This window comes from Phocoena phocoena, chromosome 10 (assembly GCF_963924675.1).
Source record: "Phocoena phocoena chromosome 10, mPhoPho1.1, whole genome shotgun sequence".
NCBI classification, from domain to species: domain Eukaryota; kingdom Metazoa; phylum Chordata; class Mammalia; order Artiodactyla; family Phocoenidae; genus Phocoena; species Phocoena phocoena.
Window position 1 is genome coordinate 82,287,889 of NC_089228.1, and position 18,453 is coordinate 82,306,341.

The 18,453-nt window shown below is 52.5% G+C and overlaps 2 protein-coding genes and 1 pseudogene across 2 annotated transcripts; all 3 read left to right on the forward strand.

Moving 5' to 3' along the window:
- The window catches only part of LOC136129657 (MHC class I polypeptide-related sequence B-like), a 120,081-nt pseudogene that overhangs the window by 65,570 nt on the left and 36,058 nt on the right, over positions 1-18,453 (forward strand).
- Positions 9,998-13,270, forward strand: CDSN (corneodesmosin). Its single transcript, XM_065886277.1, has 2 exons — positions 9,998-10,082; positions 11,838-13,270. The coding sequence occupies exons 1-2, from the start codon at positions 9,998-10,000 to the stop codon at positions 13,268-13,270; spliced, it is 1,518 nt and encodes a 505-aa protein (XP_065742349.1).
- Positions 16,887-18,016, forward strand: C10H6orf15 (chromosome 10 C6orf15 homolog). The gene is made up of 2 exons (XM_065886357.1): positions 16,887-16,965; positions 17,199-18,016. The coding sequence occupies exons 1-2, from the start codon at positions 16,887-16,889 to the stop codon at positions 18,014-18,016; spliced, it is 897 nt and encodes a 298-aa protein (XP_065742429.1).

An 18,453-nucleotide genomic window follows, 5' to 3' on the forward strand; every position in this document is an offset into this window, starting at 1 on the left:
TTTCATTAGGACCAAACTCTATAGGGAAAATGAAATGGAAAAAGGAACCAAAAAGAAAAATAAATGAGGTAAATTTGCTGACTGGCTAATGGACTTGTTCACTTATTAAAAGGGTGTTAATGAACATGAAAGGGCTATGGTGTTATATTCCATCCGCTACATTTAAAAGAGTGATGTGACTTTCTATATATATAAGTATTTACAATTTCCCAGAAAGTGTACCCTTTGCAGTATTTAAACTGAAGATTAAAAATGTTAGTTGTTGACTTTAAAATGTGTAAGGGGTACATAGTTTCCCCCAATTCTTTAAGGGTGTATTTGAGCAGGAAAGTTGGAAGGGCAGGAGCCCAGAGATCCCAATGGCCCGATGTCAATCAAGTGGCTGGCCCGGGTGGGGTTGAAGAGGGCCTAAAAGAAATGACGGTTCCCTGACCTTAAAATCCACCGCTGTAGGACCCAGTTTGCTTACATGGTTAACTCCCATCAAAACCTATATGTGACCGGTTTGAAAAAAAAAATAACGAAATAAAACAAAAAGCCCCCTAAGTTTAGAGTTTGGAAATAATCTTAGAACAGGTGCGAATTGTAGGTGTGAGCCTGTAATTTAATAGGCCTCAAAGTGGACTAGATTCACTCATTCATTCAATCATTATCTCATACCCTCAATATGTCCTGCAATGTCAGGTGCCACGGGGGAATATAACAAATAAAAATATACAGTTCCCATTCTCAGGAAGCTTAAAATTAGGCCAGGGGAGCCCTTCCTGGTCCCACTTCCCCGCTCCCTTTCCCTCCTCCCCACCCTTATAACTTTTTAATAAATCCCTTTTACTTGAATTTTTGTCTCAGGATCTGCTTCTGGAACATCCAACCTAAGACACAACGAACGGTTTGCTATAAACCCTTGCAGCTGCTTTTTACTGCGCATGTGCATAGGGGTACTCTTGCCCAAGGCATAGAGATTAAGCTCTCACTTAATTTGCACAATAACCCTATTGTTATCACCGTTTCTCAGAGGAGAGAAACAAAGGCCTGGAGAGGTACAGTGACTCACGCAAGGTCATACGGAGAAAAATGGCAAAACTGGGATCTGAACTGAGGCCTGTCCTGATTTTAATTACATTATCCCATCTCTTTATTCATCTGTGTAAATCTGACACGGAGTACAGTGCCTGGGCCTCCATGGACACTGAATATGTTGTATTGCGGTTCTCCACAGAAACAAAACCAATAGAATATACATGGAGATTTATTACACGAATTGGCTGAGAATGTCCACGATCTGCCGTCTGCAAACTGGAGAATCAGGAAAACCAGTGGAGCAATTTAATCCCAGTCCGAAGGCCTGAGAACCACGGGAGCTGATGGTTTTAAGTCCCAGTATGAGTGCAAAGGCCCAAGAATCAGAGGGCTGATGAGGTAAATCCCAGTCTGGGTCCAAAGACCAAGAGCCAGGAGAGCCGATGTCCAAGGGCAGGAGAAGCTGGGTGTCCCAGCTCAAACAGAGAGCAGATTTGCCCTTCCTCCACCTTTTTGTTCTGTTCAGCCCTCACAGATTGGATGGTGCCCACCCACATTGGTGAGGGCGATCTTCTTAACACTGTCTACCGATTCAAATGCTAATCTCTTCCAGAAACACCCTCACAGGCACACCTGAATGTAAGGTTTCACCAGGTCTCTGGGCATTCTTTAGCCCAGTCAAACTGACACATAAAATTAACCATCACATACATGTTTTATGAATGGCTGAATTCATTAATGAATGGTGAGTTTGGGCAACAGAGAGTAGATCAAAATGTTTAGAGTGAAGGAGATCTCTATATACCTATATAAATCTATATAAATGTATAAGTATATAAATATGTATATTTTGGGCCTCATCATAATGCTTGTGGGATCTCAGTTCCTCAACCAGGGATTGAACCCAGGCTGTGGCAGTGAAAACCCGGAATCCTAACCACTAGGCCATCAGGGAACTCCCAGAGTGAAGAGTTTATAGCCTGGAGAAGAAAGAAATGTTGTGGAACAAGTAGGTTGGGGGGAATTAGAGAAGGTCTTGGTGCCTGGCTCAGGAGCTCATATCTGAAAGTTTTTCTCCTTGGATAGAACTGTGTTCTTTGTGGGGAGGCACACATAACCTGTCTGGTGTACTGTGGCAGGGAGGTATGGGATAGAAGGGAAGAAGGAAGTCTGGATTCCTCAAACTGGCCCTCCCTCAGCAAATTCTCAAGCCAGTGCAATGGAGTTTGTTGGGAATGGAAAGAGAAAAACATTCTTAAAGGAGAGAGAAAGTGAGGGAAAGAACTGAGTCCCTGATGTAACCCAGGAAAGGATCTCAGGCTCTTTGCATCATTTCCACATTATATTGGTTTCCATGTCTTTCTCCCTTTGTAAAGTATGAGCTTCTTGAGGGCAGGGATTGTGCCTTGTCTGTCTTTGTATGCCTTACTTCTCTCCTAGTACTTGGCCCACAAGGTGTTCAATAAAGCAAATTATTAACCCCATTTTACAGATGAGGAAACTACTGTTGACAGAGGTAACTCACTTTCCAAGACAACACAAGTGCCAAAGTCAAAACTGGATGTAAGTTCCAAACCAACTCTTCCAAGTTTGACACAACAGGTAGATGAGTGGGAGAGGGAAGGGAAAGCAAGAAGTAATTGGAGGGCTTCCCTGGTGGCGCAGTGGTTGAGAGTCCGCCTGCCGATGCAGGGGACATGGGTTCGTGCCCCGGTCCGGGAAGATCCCACATGCCGCGGAGCGGCTGGACCCATGAGCCATGGCCGCTGAGCCTGCGCGTCCGGAGCCTGTGCTCCGCAATGGGAGAGGCCACAACAGTGAGAGGCCCGCGTACCGCAAAAAAAAAAAAAAAAAGTAGTTGGAGATTTTAATACCAATTAATAGGCAGCAGATATTGGAACCTAAAAATGCTGTGTTTATTAGCTGGGAGGAGGCTGAGTGGGACTGGATGGTATGGAATATTAACACAGGGGAACCCACTGTGCCAGCTTATCCACTTAGATTAGACAATGCTGATTCTTCCCCATCTGCCTTGACTGACCTCACCTACGAGTGACTGCGGTGGGGACACTATTGCATTTTATGTCAACATGGAGTCATACAATTAAATAATAGAATAGGATCTCTAATAGATTTAGAGAACAATGGCTCAGTACCTTGGACATGGCCGGTAGTCAATAAATGCTTAGCCAATAAGAGAAAAGAACCTTGAACTTGTATCTTGGTATAATCTAATTATAGAAGCTGAGTTACCTTGAGAAAGCATTGGGCACAGCCCTCAGCCTTTGGGCAGACGAATAATGTCTTTGGACTAGACAGAAGAGTTGGTTGTCTGCTCTCCTTTGAAGATCTCTAGGCAGGGAAACTCCAAACGACTCATTTGTTTATCTATTTACCCATGTAATGGTCATTTATTGAGCATCTACTGTGTGGGGTGCTAGGTGATGCTGACAGTCTTAGGGAGAAGTTTCAGTCCTCCCTGCCCTCGAGGAGCTCTGTGTCTAGAGAGGAAACAAATATGTATTAATAAATCATGACAATAAAATGTGATAAAAGTTAAATTAGGGAGGGGCACACCCATGCTAACTCCTCTGCCAATTTCATGTTTCAAACTCATCTGACCAAAGACTTGCTTTGGTATAAACTTAAGCTCTCTTACTGTACATTTTCTCCCTCTAATCTTTAATTAACTGCCCACCAAGTGTCTAGCACTGGCTCAAATAACTTGTCGAATTAAACCAAACCTCTCCGAAGGTTTTTCCAGCTGATACCCTTCTCTTTTGCAGCGTAATCTCAACTGTGATGGGGACAGACAGGATGGTGTAGTGGTGAAGCCATCGGATTGTGACCCAATTCGTTGTTCCTACTCTGCCATCTGATCTCTGCGTGGCCCTGGGATGTGAATTTAGGGGATTTCCTTAATAATCTCTAAATTCCCACGCAAGGTTGACAGTCTCAGTTCTTCGTCTGTGGTGTTCCACGACATACCACCAGAGGGCAGCATAGACTCCTCCAAGGCGTTTCCCTCCAGAGTCCTTGTGCCGCTAACATCATCACTCGGCCGGCCTCCATCAGGTCCCACTAATGCCCTCTTAGTCGCCAAGGTGACTCCTCTAAGGTGAGTCAGGCACATGAGGTGAAATGAGGCAGGCGCTGGGGCCCTCAGGAAAATTCAGGCCAGGCTGCTTGCCCAAGTGGTCCATTCATTATCTATTCTTTCTCTCATTATTAACTGAGTTCCCTCCATGAGCCACGCAGCACTAAAGCTGTGGAAACAGCGGTGAGTCAGACAGGAGGGCCCCACCCTCCCGAGGCTTACCTTCCAGTGGGGGAAGTGAACAACAAGCAGATGCATACAGGTTTTATGTAATAGGCTATCACGTCCTGATAAGAGCTATGAAGAAAAAGAAGGCAAGAGGAAGGACATAGCGAATGATATGGTCCATGAGTGTGGGGCTGGAGGGCTACAATTTTAAATAGGAAGGTCAGAGAGGGCTTCTGAGAAGATGGCAGGTCACAAGGACTGAAAGAAATGAGAGACTGAGCCAGGTCATGCAACGATCCAGGGAGAAGAGGAAAAGCTAGCTATGTGTAGCCTACAGCATCAGGATACCAGGTAAAGTCCCCAGCTACTGGTAGTGGGCATCATCTTAACGCCCGGAACTTGTGTCTGCAGCTCCAAAGGATAAATAATAATTTCTGTCTCGTAGGAGCATTGAGAGAATCAAGATAAATCCCACACGTGCTGATGTTTATGACGAGCTGACTGTTACACACTGTCGAGGAGTAGTCTGTCCTTCTCTGGTTCTAGTCCTGGGGCCCCAGAGAACAGAGCTGGACGTGGGACGCCCGCCTCTCCAATAGGATTCTGTGTTTACTGGTGTGTTACCTGTGTGTGTGGGTGATGCATCAGGCACCAGGGGCACACTGTGGGGTGAGAGAAGCTCCCTGCCCACGAGGAGCTCTCAGCCAGAGGGATTCGGACAGTCCGGGAGAAGGAGAGAGGATGGGTCCCTGCAGATCCCACCCCCGGAAACAGTGAGGGCCACAGCCTGCCTAGAAGTCCCTCCTGGGACAAGTCCTTCCAGCCTCTCCCGAAAGCACATTCAGACTCTGCCTCAGTCCCCGTTTTCACCCTTTCCTGCCGGATCAGGAGGGAGCTGGGTCTCTAATTCTGCAATAAAATGCATGAATAGCAACAGTGGAAAGAATGACTATTTAATAGCTGAGTGTAATGAGCTGACAAGGAGTGCTGGTTTCCCTAACGCTCGCTCCACAAAACAGAGAAGAGGAAAAATATTATTGTTACTCTGAGAGCTAATCACAGCCTCTATATTCACCTCCTCACAAGACAGGAGGGCTGGTGGCCAAATCAGATGTGGCTTAAGCAGAGCTATGAAGTCTTGGACTCTAGCAGCATGACCGTCACTCAGCTGACTCCCTGCTGCTTACAGGAGGGCAGGAGGAGGAAGGGAAAAGAACGAGGGCTGGGGGGACACATAGCCTGGTGGGCAGAGCCCCTGCCTGCCAAGTGTTTCCTCTACGGGATTCACTGGCTGAGGGTGCTCCTTGCTCTGACCCCGATCTTCACTCCCATGTCCCTGCTGTGGTACCCGGGTCCCTTGGAGGATGCAAGCGGGGTTGCTAAGAGGGTGAGAACAGGGCCGGGAAGAGCAAAAGTAGATGCTCACCAGGTCAAGTTCCAGGAGGTCAGTCCTAGAGGAGAGAGTGATGGACCAGGGAGCTGAGGGGGAGAAGCAGGAAGGGTGTAGCTGAGTATGGACCACACCGTAGAATATATTTTGAGGGAGTAGATGTATTTTGATGGGGTGGAGACTGCCCCCCCCAGAGCAGCAGTTCTCAGCCAGGGGTCACACGTTATGCTGGGGTGAGAGTCCCTGAAAGAGTCACTTAGGCAATTTTTTTACACAGCACTGCCTACCCCACCCCAGCATCAGATGAATGCTTTGTCCAGGGGGAAATCCCCATACTTCCTCTTCGTGGCCACGTGAGCTCTGCCATTTGTTAATGGAAGTGTGCTGTATCCCTCAGAGGAAAGAGCTCATCCGGGGAGAGAAGAGTGGCTCAAGGGAACAGTCACTCACGAGGAATGAGGGCAGGACAGACAGGCCCACGAGAGAGCACAGGTGGGTGGCTCTGTGTCAGAGCCCAGTTCACGTGCCTGCCACCACTGCCCGGCTAGATCAAACACTCTTTTTTTTTTTTGTTTTTTGGCTGTGTTGCGTCTTCGTTTCTGTGCGAGGGCTTTCTCTAGCTGTGGCTAGCGGGGGCCACTCTTCATCACGGTGCACGGACCTCTCACTGTCACGGCCTCTCTTGTTGCGGAGCACGGGCTGCAGACACCCAGGCTCAGCAATTGTGGCTCACGGGCCCAGCCGCTCCGCGGCATGTGGGATCTTCCTGGACTGGGGCACGAACCCGTGTCCCCTGCATCGGCAGGCAGGCTCTCAACCACTGCGCCACCAGGGAAGCCCTCATCTTCCTTCTTGTTGCAGTTTAGGACCGTGTACCTTGAACCCGTGCCCCGTGCAGAACGCGACAGCACAGAGCAGCCCAGGGTGGCTTGGAGGGGATGCAGCCCACCTTCTTCAGATATGGGGCAGGGACAGGTATGGGAGGCACATGCTTTAAGCTTGGCCTTGTCTGGTGGGGTTTACTGGGCCTCCCACGTTCTCCCACTCAGTCCTCCCACTGGGCAGGGCACTCGCTGGCGGGGTGAGGGGTAGCCCCGGGGCTGGAGAACACAGCAGACCCACCTGTGCCACTGTGGGCCTCGTCTAACTGGTGAGCATCCCCAGGCGCCCTGGTCTGGGCGGTCTCTCAGCCAATGCCCTTTCCTGCTCCCCGGGCCCCATTAGCTTCAGATTTTCATGGCCTGAGCTGAGAGAGGGTGAGACCCAGGGACACAGCAGAGTAAGACACATCAGGGCAGATTTCAGGAAGAAACAGGGAGAGCGGAGGAGAGGGGCTCAGAGGGCCCACGTGTGGGCAGGCAGTGGAGGAATGGGGCGGACGTGGGTGGGGACGGGGTGGAAGGGGTGGGCAGGAGGGCAGCGGTCAGGAGGAGGAACGTGGCCACACCCTTGCGTGGTGTGTGTGGCTGGAGATTTGGTGAGAGGCCCAGAGAGACTGTGCCTCCTTCAGCCCCGGCCGTCCCAGCCCAGGCTGGGAGGAGTGAAAGGAGAAAACAGGACAAATGTTGCCACCTCTGTTTATGCTGGAGAAGAATTCCCCACAGAGCAGAGCACAAGCCATTCCTCCTTTTCTGTCCACCCTCAAGGCTCCTCTTCTCTTGGCCACGCCCCTCCGGCTCCCAGGGCCCCCTCCCTCCCTCCCCGCTGGAGATGGAGCCAGCCAGGCCTGAGACTCTAGGGAGGAGTTGACTTTCAGAAGGAGCGTCATCATTTTAAATTGCATCCTTGTGTGCATGTGTGTCTGCTGCTCTGTAGGGGGCGGAGGGGAGTGGAGAGGAGACTCCTCCAGGTCAGCTGGGCTGGAGTCTCGGGAGAGAGGGCCTGGGGCTGTGCGTGAGCCCATCTTAGTTGCCATCCCCCAGTGGATGACACAGACAGGACGTGCAGACTCCACCTGCCAAGAGCCTGTGCCAAGAGGGCCACACCCTTGTCCCATCTAATCTTTCTGATAATTTCCTATTCGATCCTCGCAGAAACCCTGCAAGGTAGACATATTTAAAATACTCCCGGGGGCTTCCCTAGTGGTGCAGTGGTTAAGAATCCGCCTGCCAATGCAGGGGACACGAGTTCAAGCCCTGGATTAGGAAGATCCCACATGCCACGGAGCAACTGAGCCCATGCGCCACAACTACTGAGGCCCTCGCGCCTAGAGCCTGTGTTCCACAACGAGAGAAGCCACCGCAATGAGAAGCCCGCGCACCGCAATGAAGACCCAATACAGCCAAAAAAGTGAAAACAAATAAATGTATTTTTAAAAAAATACTCCCATTTTACAGATGAGAATATTGAAGTTCAGGAAGGTTGGGTGAGTTGCCCAAAGCTGGGAGGTTAGCTGGGACTTGAACCCAGGTCATCCTGATTCTAAAAACCAGTGAGGGGACTTCCCTGGTGGTCTAGTAGTTAAGACTCTGCGCTCTCAGTGCAGGGGGCCCGGGTTCCATCCCTGGTCAGGGAACTGGATCCCACGTGCTACAACTGAGAGCCTGCATGCCGCAACTAAAAGATCCCGCACGCGGCAATGAAGATCCCACGTGCGGCAACTAAAACCCGGTGCGGTCAAATAAAAAAATAAATATTTAAAAATAAAACCAGTGTTTTCTTTTTTTCCTCCCTACTGCATCAACCCCCTTCAGGGGCTGCTCTCTCACTGCCCCCATGGTCCCTCTCTCTTCCACTCCCATTTTGGGTGCTAGGGGACGGTCAAGGGCTAGATTCGCTGGTAGCCACTAGCCACAAGTGGCTATTTACATTAAAATGAATTAAAATTAAGTAAAATTAAGAATTCAGTTCCTCCAGTTGGTCATACTAGCCCCATTTCAAATGTTCAGTGGCCACATGTGGCTCGTGGCTACTGTATTGGGCAGCACAGAGAGAGAACATTTCCATCATGGCAGGAAGTTCTATGGACAGTGCTGGGCTGGGTCAGAAGCTGGGCAGGAGAGAGAGAAAGGGAGAAACGAGCCGAGGGCTCCGGCGGTAGGGCTGCCTCTGTGAGGAGACCGGGGCAGTGCGGGAATGAGAGTCCAGGCCAGGGGAGCAGGGAGAGGGCTGGGTGGGCTTGGGGAAGAGGCAGAGAACCTGACCCGACTCCCAGGTCCCGCCTTCCAATACTGATACTCTTGGCAATACCAGTGAGCAATTAATTGGCTGGGGTGGGGTCAGGTTCCAAGCGGAGGGAGGGGAATGCGATGCAGGAGGAACCACCCCCTCTTAGCGGGTCTCAGGGCTCTGGTCCTCCAGTCCTGCCCTTCATCCTTCAGGGACCCAGGATTCTGCTGACCCTCCTTGGTCCTACCGTGCATCCTACCCAGAGCAAGCTGGCTGCTTCCTGTTGCTCATCCAGGCCGGGCAGTCAATTAATGGGCGGCAGGGCCACCACCTTCCAATTAGTCTTATTAGCCTCTTGCTCACACACTGGAGCCAGGGCCACCCCTCGGGGAGGGGCCGTGAGTGGCCTGTGAGTAACCAAGGCCCAGCTATGACAGGGGTCCTCAGCCCAGGCCTGTCTCCGGGCTGAGGCCTTGGCATCCGGCACCTGCGGGCCGTCCCCGGAGCCCCCCGGAAGGGAGAGGTCAGGGAACTGGCTTTGGAGTGCAGACTCCAAAGGTCCGCTCACTGATGACACACGTAATAGCTGTGTGGCAAGCATGGTACTTGGACAGTGACAGCAGGGCGTGGGGTGTAGATCCTTATACCCGGAGGAAGAGAGTGGAAGCTGAGTGAAGGGTCTCAGGGAAAGGGGAGCGTGGATCCAGAGGCTGTGGAGGGCTCCCAGGCGGGGTTAACCGTGAGGTGGGGGTGCGGGCCACAGCAGGTAGCCGGTACTGAAGGGAAAGTTGAAATGCCCACATCTGTGCGTGGAGGGAGGACAAGCAGTCAGAGAGGCCAACACTGGGGAAGGCAGGAGAGTGAAGGAGCCAGGGGACTGGGCCCCATGGTGAGGGTGGCCGCCCGGGAGTGGGCGGCCTTCGGGGCAGAGCACCTGGTTCCAGGTTAGGCAACGAGGAGCCGGGGCAGGCCAGCCAGGTGTTCCCAGGGCCACGGTGCCCCACACTGCAGCCACCCCTGCTGCTGAGTAGGCAATACCCAAACATTACTTCAGCTCCTCCCGGCCACACCAACCTCCCCCCCGCCCCCGGCACCTCCACCTCCACCTCTCCTCCCCTCCCCACAGTGACTCCTGCCCGGGAAATGTCCAGCCCTGACATAAAGGCCCCGGGTGTCCACGAGCTGCTGTCACTCAGGAGGCCACACAGTCCAAGATGGGCTCTGTGCGAACATCCCGGATAGGGCTTGTGGGAGGGCGGGGGATGTTGGCATTGCTGCTGGCCGGTCTCCTCCTGCAAGGTAGGAGGCTGGGGGCCCTGGGCGCAGAGAGAGTGGGGAGAGGAGGGGGGCAGGAATGCAGATGCCAGGTCAGAGAAGGCTGGGGGGAGCCCTGCGTGGGGAGAGTCCAGGAGAGGACCCAGCGAGGGCGGGAGGGCAGGGGCTCTGGAATCTGATGCTTGAGTCTGGGGGCCGCTCCTCACTGCCTTGACACCTCAGGCAAACTGCTTAAATTTACTGAGGCTCCGTTTCTGAGACTCTAAAAATGAGGCTAAAGTTAACACCTAGCTCTAGTTTCTCTATGCGCCACTAAGTAATGTGTGCCGCGGTGCTGCCGAATTCCGAGAGTTCTCATGTTGGCTGCTGCTGTTGTTATTAGAGTGCTAGAAGATGGAGTCGATATTTAATAGGCATAACAATTGTCACCATTCATAGGGCCCTTTTTATGTGCGAGACACTCCACTAGCACTTTAAAGCATTAGCTCGTTTGATCGTTAGAAGGATGGTGTGAGAGAAGTGTCCTCACTCTGCACAGGAAGACACTGAGGCTTGAAGAGCTTAGGAAACTGGCTCAAGCTCACAAATTAGAAAGCAGTTAAGCCGGGATCCAAACCCCAGGCTGGGTGACTCCAGGGCCTGTGCTGTTGATCACGGTGACCGTGCCCATAGCCCCGTGGCTGTGTGGCATCGGAGGAGCAGAGGAGCGCGGGGTGGGGGTGGGGGGCTGGCTGATTAATGCAGCAGAGTGAAGGGGGCGGGGCTGCGGGCAGAGCTGGGGTTTGGCGTGGAGGTGGGTGCATTGAATTTCTTTCTGAGGAGAGAATGGGGAACTCACAGAGTGTGGAGACCTGGTTTTTGGTGGGGGGTTCAAAGGAGGAATGGCAGTAATAAATCATGTCCGATGCTTTCTGCTTTTGTAAAGCACCTTCTGCATGCGTGGTCACATCTAGTGCTCACCGTAACGCTGTGAGGAAGGTAGGGCAGATCTGGCCTCTCCAAATGTACGACCTGAAGTACGTGGCTCTGTCCACACCACTTGGGACCGGAGGTGGTTAAGGTGGGGAGTAGAGGAAGGGTGGGGGGAGGGGAGCCTGGGTGAGGAGCAAAGGGTTAGTTAAGGAAAGAAGTAGAGGCAGAAGCGGTCAGATGTGGGCCTGGGGGCAGGGAGGCACGCAGTGCTGGCCAGCAGGGAGACAACTGATAAAGGTCAGGGGCCTCGGAGGAGGGCTGCATCCTTGTGTCCCTGAGCTGGGCTCGGGGTGCAGGGTCCTGTCCTGCTGGTACAAGCGGGTTCTGAAGCAACAGTGCGTGCCCCCATGTCCTGGCCCCCACCCAGCTTTCCTGGCATGGGCGGTGCTGAGGCGGGAAGCAGAATTTCCATTCTGTACCCAAGCCTGGCCTCTCCAGGGGAAGCTGGCGACCCAATCATAATCCTCAAGTGTCCTGTCCTCTACTGCCGTCCCCCCCCCCGTCCCCCTGCCCCTCCCCCACTTTCTCTTTTTCTCAGCGTCTGTTTGGCTATTTTCCCTTCCTTCTCAGTCCTCTGTGGTTCTTTCATCTCCTCCTTCCATCTGGTCCCACGGTCTTCCCCACCTCTCAGAGTCTCAGTCTCCCCCGCTCTCCATCTCTTTGGGGTCTCCCTGCCTTTTCCACCCCAAACTCTCCCTGGGCTCCTCTCAGGAGAGATCAGAGTAGCAGATGACTGAGGTGGGTCTGGGAGGGGAGAAAGAAAGTCCAGCCTCTCTGGCCCTTGCTAACCACTACTTTCCTCCCCAGGGACCTTGGCCAAGAGCATTGGGACCTTCTCAGACCCCTGCAGGGACCACACGAGTATCACCTCCCCCAGTGACCCCTGTCTCCTGGGGAAGGGGAGCTCCAGCAGCTTCAGTAGCCAAAGTGGCTCCAGCAGTTCCAGCAGTTTCCTTTCGAGTTCCAGTGGCTCCCGTGGTGGCTCCAGTGGCGGCTCCAATGACTCTAGTGGCGGCTCCAATGGCTCCAGTGGTAGCTCCAGAGGATCCATTGCTACCCAGGGTCGTTCTTCAGGATTTTCGTTATTTAAGCCAGGAACGGGGTATTCCCAGATAAGCTACTCCTCTGGACCTAGCTCTAGTCTACAGGGTGCAGCTAGTTCCTCCCAGTCAGGAAGCCTCAGCTCCCAGTCTGGAGGAGGCTCGAGCTCTTCTGTTTCCCAGACCTCCTCGATGTCCAGCAGCAGTGGCCAGGAGGTCAACGCCAAGCTGAGCCCCTGTAGTTCCAACATCCCTGACTCTCCCTGCAGTGGGGGACCCATCGTCTCACACTCTGGCTCCTACATCTCCAGCTCCCATTCTGTGTCTGGGGGTAAAATGCCTGTGGTGGTGGTGGTGGAGCAGCATGGCTCTGGTGGCCCCAGAGTGGGTCAAAGCGTCCCCTGTAGCAATGGTGGCCTTCCAGGCAAGCCCTGCCCCCCCATCACCTCTGTAGGCAAATATGGCAGCTATGAGGTGGTGGGTGGCTCCTCTGACAGTTATCTGGTCCCAGGCATGACCTACATCAGGGGCAAAATCTACCCGGTGGGCCACTTCATCAAAGAGCACCCCATCAAAGTCTCTCCAGGGGTTCCCTCCTTTGCAGCTGGGGCCCCCATCTCTGAGGGCAAATACTTCTCCAGCAACCCCATCATCCCCAGCCACAGCTCTTCTAGTTCCAACATCTACCAGTCGGGAGCTTCCTCGGCCATTGTGTTCCAGCCGGTGGGCTCTGGTGGCGTCCTGCCCTATGGCGTTGGCTCCAAGGGCTCTAAGGAGCCCTGCTCCCTCTCTAGCTCTGGAGTCCACAGCAGTTCTAGCCTTTCCAGCAGTTCTGGTTCATCTTTCCATCCCTGTGGTGGTGTTTCCCAGAGGCCCAGCTCCTCACCAGGCACTGGCTCCTTCAGTGGCAGCTCCAGCTCCCAATCCCATGGCAAAATCATCCTTCGACCCTGTGGCAGCAAGTCCAGCTCTTCTGGTCACTCTTGCATTTCTGTCTCCTCCTCAACATTGAGTAGGGGTCGAGCTGGCTCCTCCCAACATGACCCCTCAGCTGGTGCCAAGCCCTGTGGCTTTGGCAGCTCTGGAACGATCCCCTGCCACTCCATCCGGGACATCCTAACCCAAGTGAAACCCCTGGGGCCCCAGCTAGCTGACCCTGAAGTTTTCCTACCCCAGGGAGAGTTACCTAACAGTCCATAAAGCAGATTTTGCCTACACACATGTGCAGGCATACACACACACACACACACACACACACACACACACACACACACACACACACCATCTCCCAGGTGGGAGAAGTTCAGGAGCCCAGCCATGGGGGTAGCTCAGTTTTCTTCCACCCTCCCAAGACAGCTGCTCTACTTCCCCCATTGTCCCAATGTGGCAGACTCTCCCTTATCAGCTCTTCTTTCTTTACGTCCCCAAATTGTAGGCTCCAAATCCCTTTCCTCATTCTCTCCTACTGTTTAGATTCCCATGTGCTGCAGTGCCCTCCCTGCCAGATACCCTCTCCCTAGCATTTCCTCTGCCATTTCTTTGAGACAGTGTAGTCCATCGGCTAACCCTACTCATTCAGATTCTTGACTGGGAACCCCCTGAAATGTCCTACAGTAACTCTGATGCCTGGACAAGTCATCCCCTCCCCACCCCCCTGCCCCCACTTTGCCAAATAAAGCACAATCCAAACAGTTATTTGAAAACAGTGACCATTTTTCACTGGTCTCATTTCACCATCTGGTCAACCAGCATGATATCTTGTTGGGTTCTCACACTCCCAGTTCCACTCCCACGCTCCATTATAGAGCTCAGCACACCCTTTTTGAGTTCCCAACCTTCCTCTTTGTCTCTCAAGGTCTCCATCTCAGTCCCCCTTCCTGGCTGTCACTTCCCTCAACGTTCAGAGGCTTCCCTGTGTGTAGGAGATACCAGGGTATCTGCAGAGACTGGAGCAGGCTCCCTGCTCTCTGGGGGTCCTGGACAGATGTCTCAATAAACTGTGTGAGCTGGATTAGACTTTTTGCCTTCTTGGAGCCCTGGGTCTCATCTTGGGACCTGAGTGATGCTCTCCTATGCCTCTAAAGGTCCTGTGTCCCCCACTTTCATTCATAAATTGGCCTGGTATTTCTTACATCTTACAGCTCCTCCCACAAAGGAGGAAAATCATAAATATTTGTTAAACTGAAAGCAGGGGTTAGTTGGTCTCCCAGATCCTTCCTCTCACATCTCTTCTCTCTCGTTGCCCCAGGAAATCCATTCTTGTCCCACTGCCTATTCACTCTGCAGTCCTCCCCTCTCCTTACATAGAGCCTTAATGATTTCCTCCCCCTCCCCACCTGGCTCCTTCTCCTTATCCATTAGTTGGCCTCACCTTCAAGATGCCATCCTCTCTGGGAGTCCCGAGCATCGATTTCCTGGGTTTCTGGGACACGAGGAGCCTTGGGAAGGCTGGACCACAGCAGCCCGGACCACATTCCTGGGGACTGAGTAGGAGCTAAGCGGGGCGTGGTTCTGGGAGCTGCGGGTGGAGGAAGTGAAAGACAGAGAGGACAGGGGCATGACGGGTATGCAGCTGAGCAAGGTGACCCACTGGCCTACATTGAAACGCCCCAGCCCATGACAGAACAGTGTCCTCCCCAGCAGTGTCCTCTCCACCTTCACACTCCTGCTGCCTCTGCTGTGGTTCTAGAGTGAGAGCTGGGAGAGGTGAGAGGGCTGAACACTACAGTGGGGAAGGGGAGGTGGCCTCCATGGGAGAAGATTGAAAAAGTAGACAGGGTGCCAAGGGCCACGCGACTATGTTCTGGAGACAGCAGGGAAGACACTGAGGCCAAGGAAGCTCTCATGCCCCAAGGAGGGGAGGGTGGGCTGTGCTCACCCTTACAGGAAGAGCCTCACCCCAAAGCACAGGCCACCTCTCAGAGCCTCTGCTTGGCTGCAAAGGAATTCACCCCTACCTTAGGATCTAGCTCATTCCCTCCTATTGGGATGATGTCAGCTGGCCCCAAATTTAGGACTGTTGTTGAATTCTCGAATCGGCAGAAATATGTTTTGTTGATCAGAAATGACCTGGGGCAGCTGAGCCAACCTTCAGGGTTGACTGAAGACAGAGGAGGCCTCTGGAACAGTCCCGTTTCTGTCATCACTGTGGGGTCACCCTTGGTTACCATGTGCCCCGTGGACTGCAGCCAATGACAGGAATCAAGGCCCTCAGAGGCTCTGTGGACCGCAATTGTGGGAGGGACGCAGCCTCTGACACGAGTATTCCTCTAGTTTCTGGTGTGATCCAGGTCAAAATGTTTTGCAAAGCTGTTGGATGTCACCCCAAAAGGCTGCTGTCTTGTACCCACTGGCCAGATCTGCACTCTTTTTAAAAAAATTTTTATTGGAGTATATGTTGTCCACTGGTCAGATCTGGAGAGGAACTCTTTACCCTTCCAGTAGCCAGCTAGCAGGGGCTGGGGACGAAGATGGAATAGTAAAATCTAACAGCTAATATTTAAACTTCATGCAACAAGAGAAGCCTAGTCTGGGCGCGTCTTGGAAGCAATAGAGAAACAAAGGCGTTTAAACACTTTTTATAGGAAAAATTCAAACATATTTAAGAGTAGACAAAATACTTAATGAATCCCTATGCTCTCATCATTCAGCCTTAACAATGATCAGCTCATGGCTATTTGACATGTCAATGCCCTCCTTCTACTTAGTTGGAAACATCTGCTCTCTCTCTCTCTCTCTGTATCTCTTGTATATTCTGTGGATACATTTGACCATCTAAGGTAGGCAGACTTGTGCCCTCCCCATAACCAGAGATGTCCACGTCCTGATGCCTGGAAACTGAATATGTGAGGCTACATAACAAAGGGAAACTGTTTGCAGGTGGAATTACGGTTGTTAGTCAGATGACCTTAAAGTAGAAAGATTATCTGGGATTATTTGGGTGAGTCCGAGGTAATCATAAGGGTCTTTAAATATGGGAGAGGGAAGAAGAGGAGGTCAGACTGATGCAATGTGAGAAGATCCTGCTGTTTCTGGCTTTGAACATGGAGGAAGGGGGCCATAAGCCAAGGAACTCAGGTGCCTCTAGAAGCTGGAAGATGCAGGGAAATGGATTCTTCCCTAGGGCCTCCAGAAAGGCTCTACCAACACCTCAATTTTAACTCAGTGAGACCCATGTCAGACTTCTGCTCTTCAAAATTGTAAGACAGTAAATTTGTGTTGTTGTAAGCCATTAAGTTTGTGGTTACTTTCTATAGCAGCCATAGGAAACCAATACACCATCATCTCTTAAGGATGGGAACCAGGTCTATTTCCCTAGACACAGGGTCTCATCTAGGAGCAGCCCCTCAGAAGGGGGCACTTCTGCACCCCAGAACCTCCTGCAGGTTGAGGTCAAGATGATGTAGCTATGGGGATGCACGAGAAAGGGGTGCTGGAATAGAATGATATGGATCCCAAAGAGAAACAGAATCAGGTGTTTCTATTGTTGAGAAATCAGTGACGAGATTGGGACCCCAAGGGTGAAGGTCCTCATGTGCCTGGTGTCAGCGGTCAGGAAGGGTACGGCTGGCAACCAGTGATGAGCTGTGAGCCAGGACACCTGGGTTAGGAAGGGGTGAGGAGCTTGAGGAGAGGAGCAGGGTGGGAACACCCAGCTTCCCTGAGTCATTCAAGTGGCATCTGTTGTCACAGAATGAATTAGGAACGAGGTTGGAACGTAGAGATATATTGTTTCCGCAAGCACTGGCTCAGCCTGTTTCTGGTGTCCCCCACCCACTAACAGGATAAAGGGCTGGCTGTCTTGAGGCTGAGGGACATGCAGAGCAAGATGCAGGGCCATGTCGCAGGGAGCCGGGCTCCTTTGGGCCTGCTCCTGGTCTGTCTTCATCTCCCAGGTATGGAGGCTGTGCCAATCTTTGGGCAGGAGCGGACTGGTGGTCCTCGGGGAACTGGGACTGAGGGAAGAGGTAAAGGTGGGAGTGTGTACAGTTGGGTCCCTGAGGGAGGAAAGAGTTGGCACAGGCAAAGTGGAGGGACTTGAAGCAAAGGGAATCAGGGAGTCAGGGAAGGGAGGGCACTGAGACTAAATATCTGGTCCACTGGCTGCCTCCTCTTCCCCTTCCCTCAGGCCTCTTTGCCCGGAGCATCGGTGTGGTGGAGGAGAAATTTCCCCAAGACTTGGGGATCAACCTGCCTCTGCTTGGACAACCTTCCTTGACCAGCGTCTCCAACCTGGAACATCCTCAGCCCAAACCAGACCCTGAGCCTAATGCTTCAGCAAGGGCTCCTCTGAAGTCCAATGCTTCTCCATCACATGGCTCTCAACCCGAAGGAGGTGCTGGGGTACAGATGTGGCCCCCATCTGGGGAGCTGCCCTCCATGGACTCCTGGTCCTCGGAGGACCCTTGGCCGATGATGCCTGCTGTGGCCGAGGACTATGTGGGAGAAGAGCTGCCTGAAGAACCGTCCTACTTTTCTAGTGAGGCTGCCCTCCCTCCGGGCAGTGAGCCTTTTCCTGCAGAGCCCTTTGCATACCCCGGGGACCCCTCACCCGAGGCTTCACTCCTCCACCAGGACTCTGAGTCTAGATGGTCACTCCCCTCTAATGTTCTGGGCGCCCAGAGAAAAATCCTTGCCCGACCCCGTCCCTGGTCTATCTCCAATGGGATTCGATGGCCATTTCTGCCTCGTTGCCCCTGGGGGTCCCTGAATCCCAGTATACCCTGGGGAGGTGGAGGTCCTGGCACTGGATGGAGACCAAATCCCTTTCACCCTCTGGGAAACCGGGGTAACAGTAATCAATACCCAAGTACTACCTGGGAGTATCCAGGTATCAGACGGAGGACTATTAATTGGTATCCAGGTACTAGCTGGAAGAATACTCCTCTACACCCAGGCAATAATCAATTTCCTCCCAGACTTCTCCGTGCTCCTGGCTCTTACTAGAGCATCCCAGCCGGCTTTCCCAATCCTCAAAACCCTGGGTCATGATGGAGTTAGGAGAATGACAGAGCGGGGGCAGCCCTAAGTTAGAAGTCAGAGACGGGGGTCCTGCTCCCTCCCCTTGCAGTGTGAGCTAAATCAAGATCCTATCAGCTGTTTTCTAACGTCCTCTCCACTTTCACTGCCTCCCTGCTCCCCATATGCCGATCTCCAATAAAATACAGCACTTACTGAATCCGCTTCTTCTCAGTGTCTTTGTTTCTGGGTGCAAACTGGAGTTTTGTCCATCCCCATTTTCTAGTCATCCTCATGTCCCTCTAGGGTCCTCCTGACACTCTCTTGCTATCCCCATCCTTTGCAAAAGATCAAAGCCCAAGTGTTTGAGGGTGGGGCCTTGTGTTCTCATCTGGGCCAAGTGGGAGAGCTGGTTCTAGAATTGT

What these genes read in the sequence shown, in the direction of transcription:
- C10H6orf15 (XM_065886357.1), top strand. Translation starts at nt 16,887, where the DNA reads ATGCAGAGCAAGATGCAGGGCCATGTCGCAGGGAGCCGGGCTCCTTTG. An exon ending in GGTCTGTCTTCATCTCCCAG is followed by an intron (nt 16,966 to 17,198) that starts GTATGGAGGCTG and finishes CCCTTCCCTCAG; the next exon opens with GCCTCTTTGCCCGGAGCATC.
- CDSN (XM_065886277.1), top strand. Translation starts at nt 9,998, where the DNA reads ATGGGCTCTGTGCGAACATCCCGGATAGGGCTTGTGGGAGGGCGGGGG. An exon ending in GGCCGGTCTCCTCCTGCAAG is followed by an intron (nt 10,083 to 11,837) that starts GTAGGAGGCTGG and finishes TTTCCTCCCCAG; the next exon opens with GGACCTTGGCCAAGAGCATT.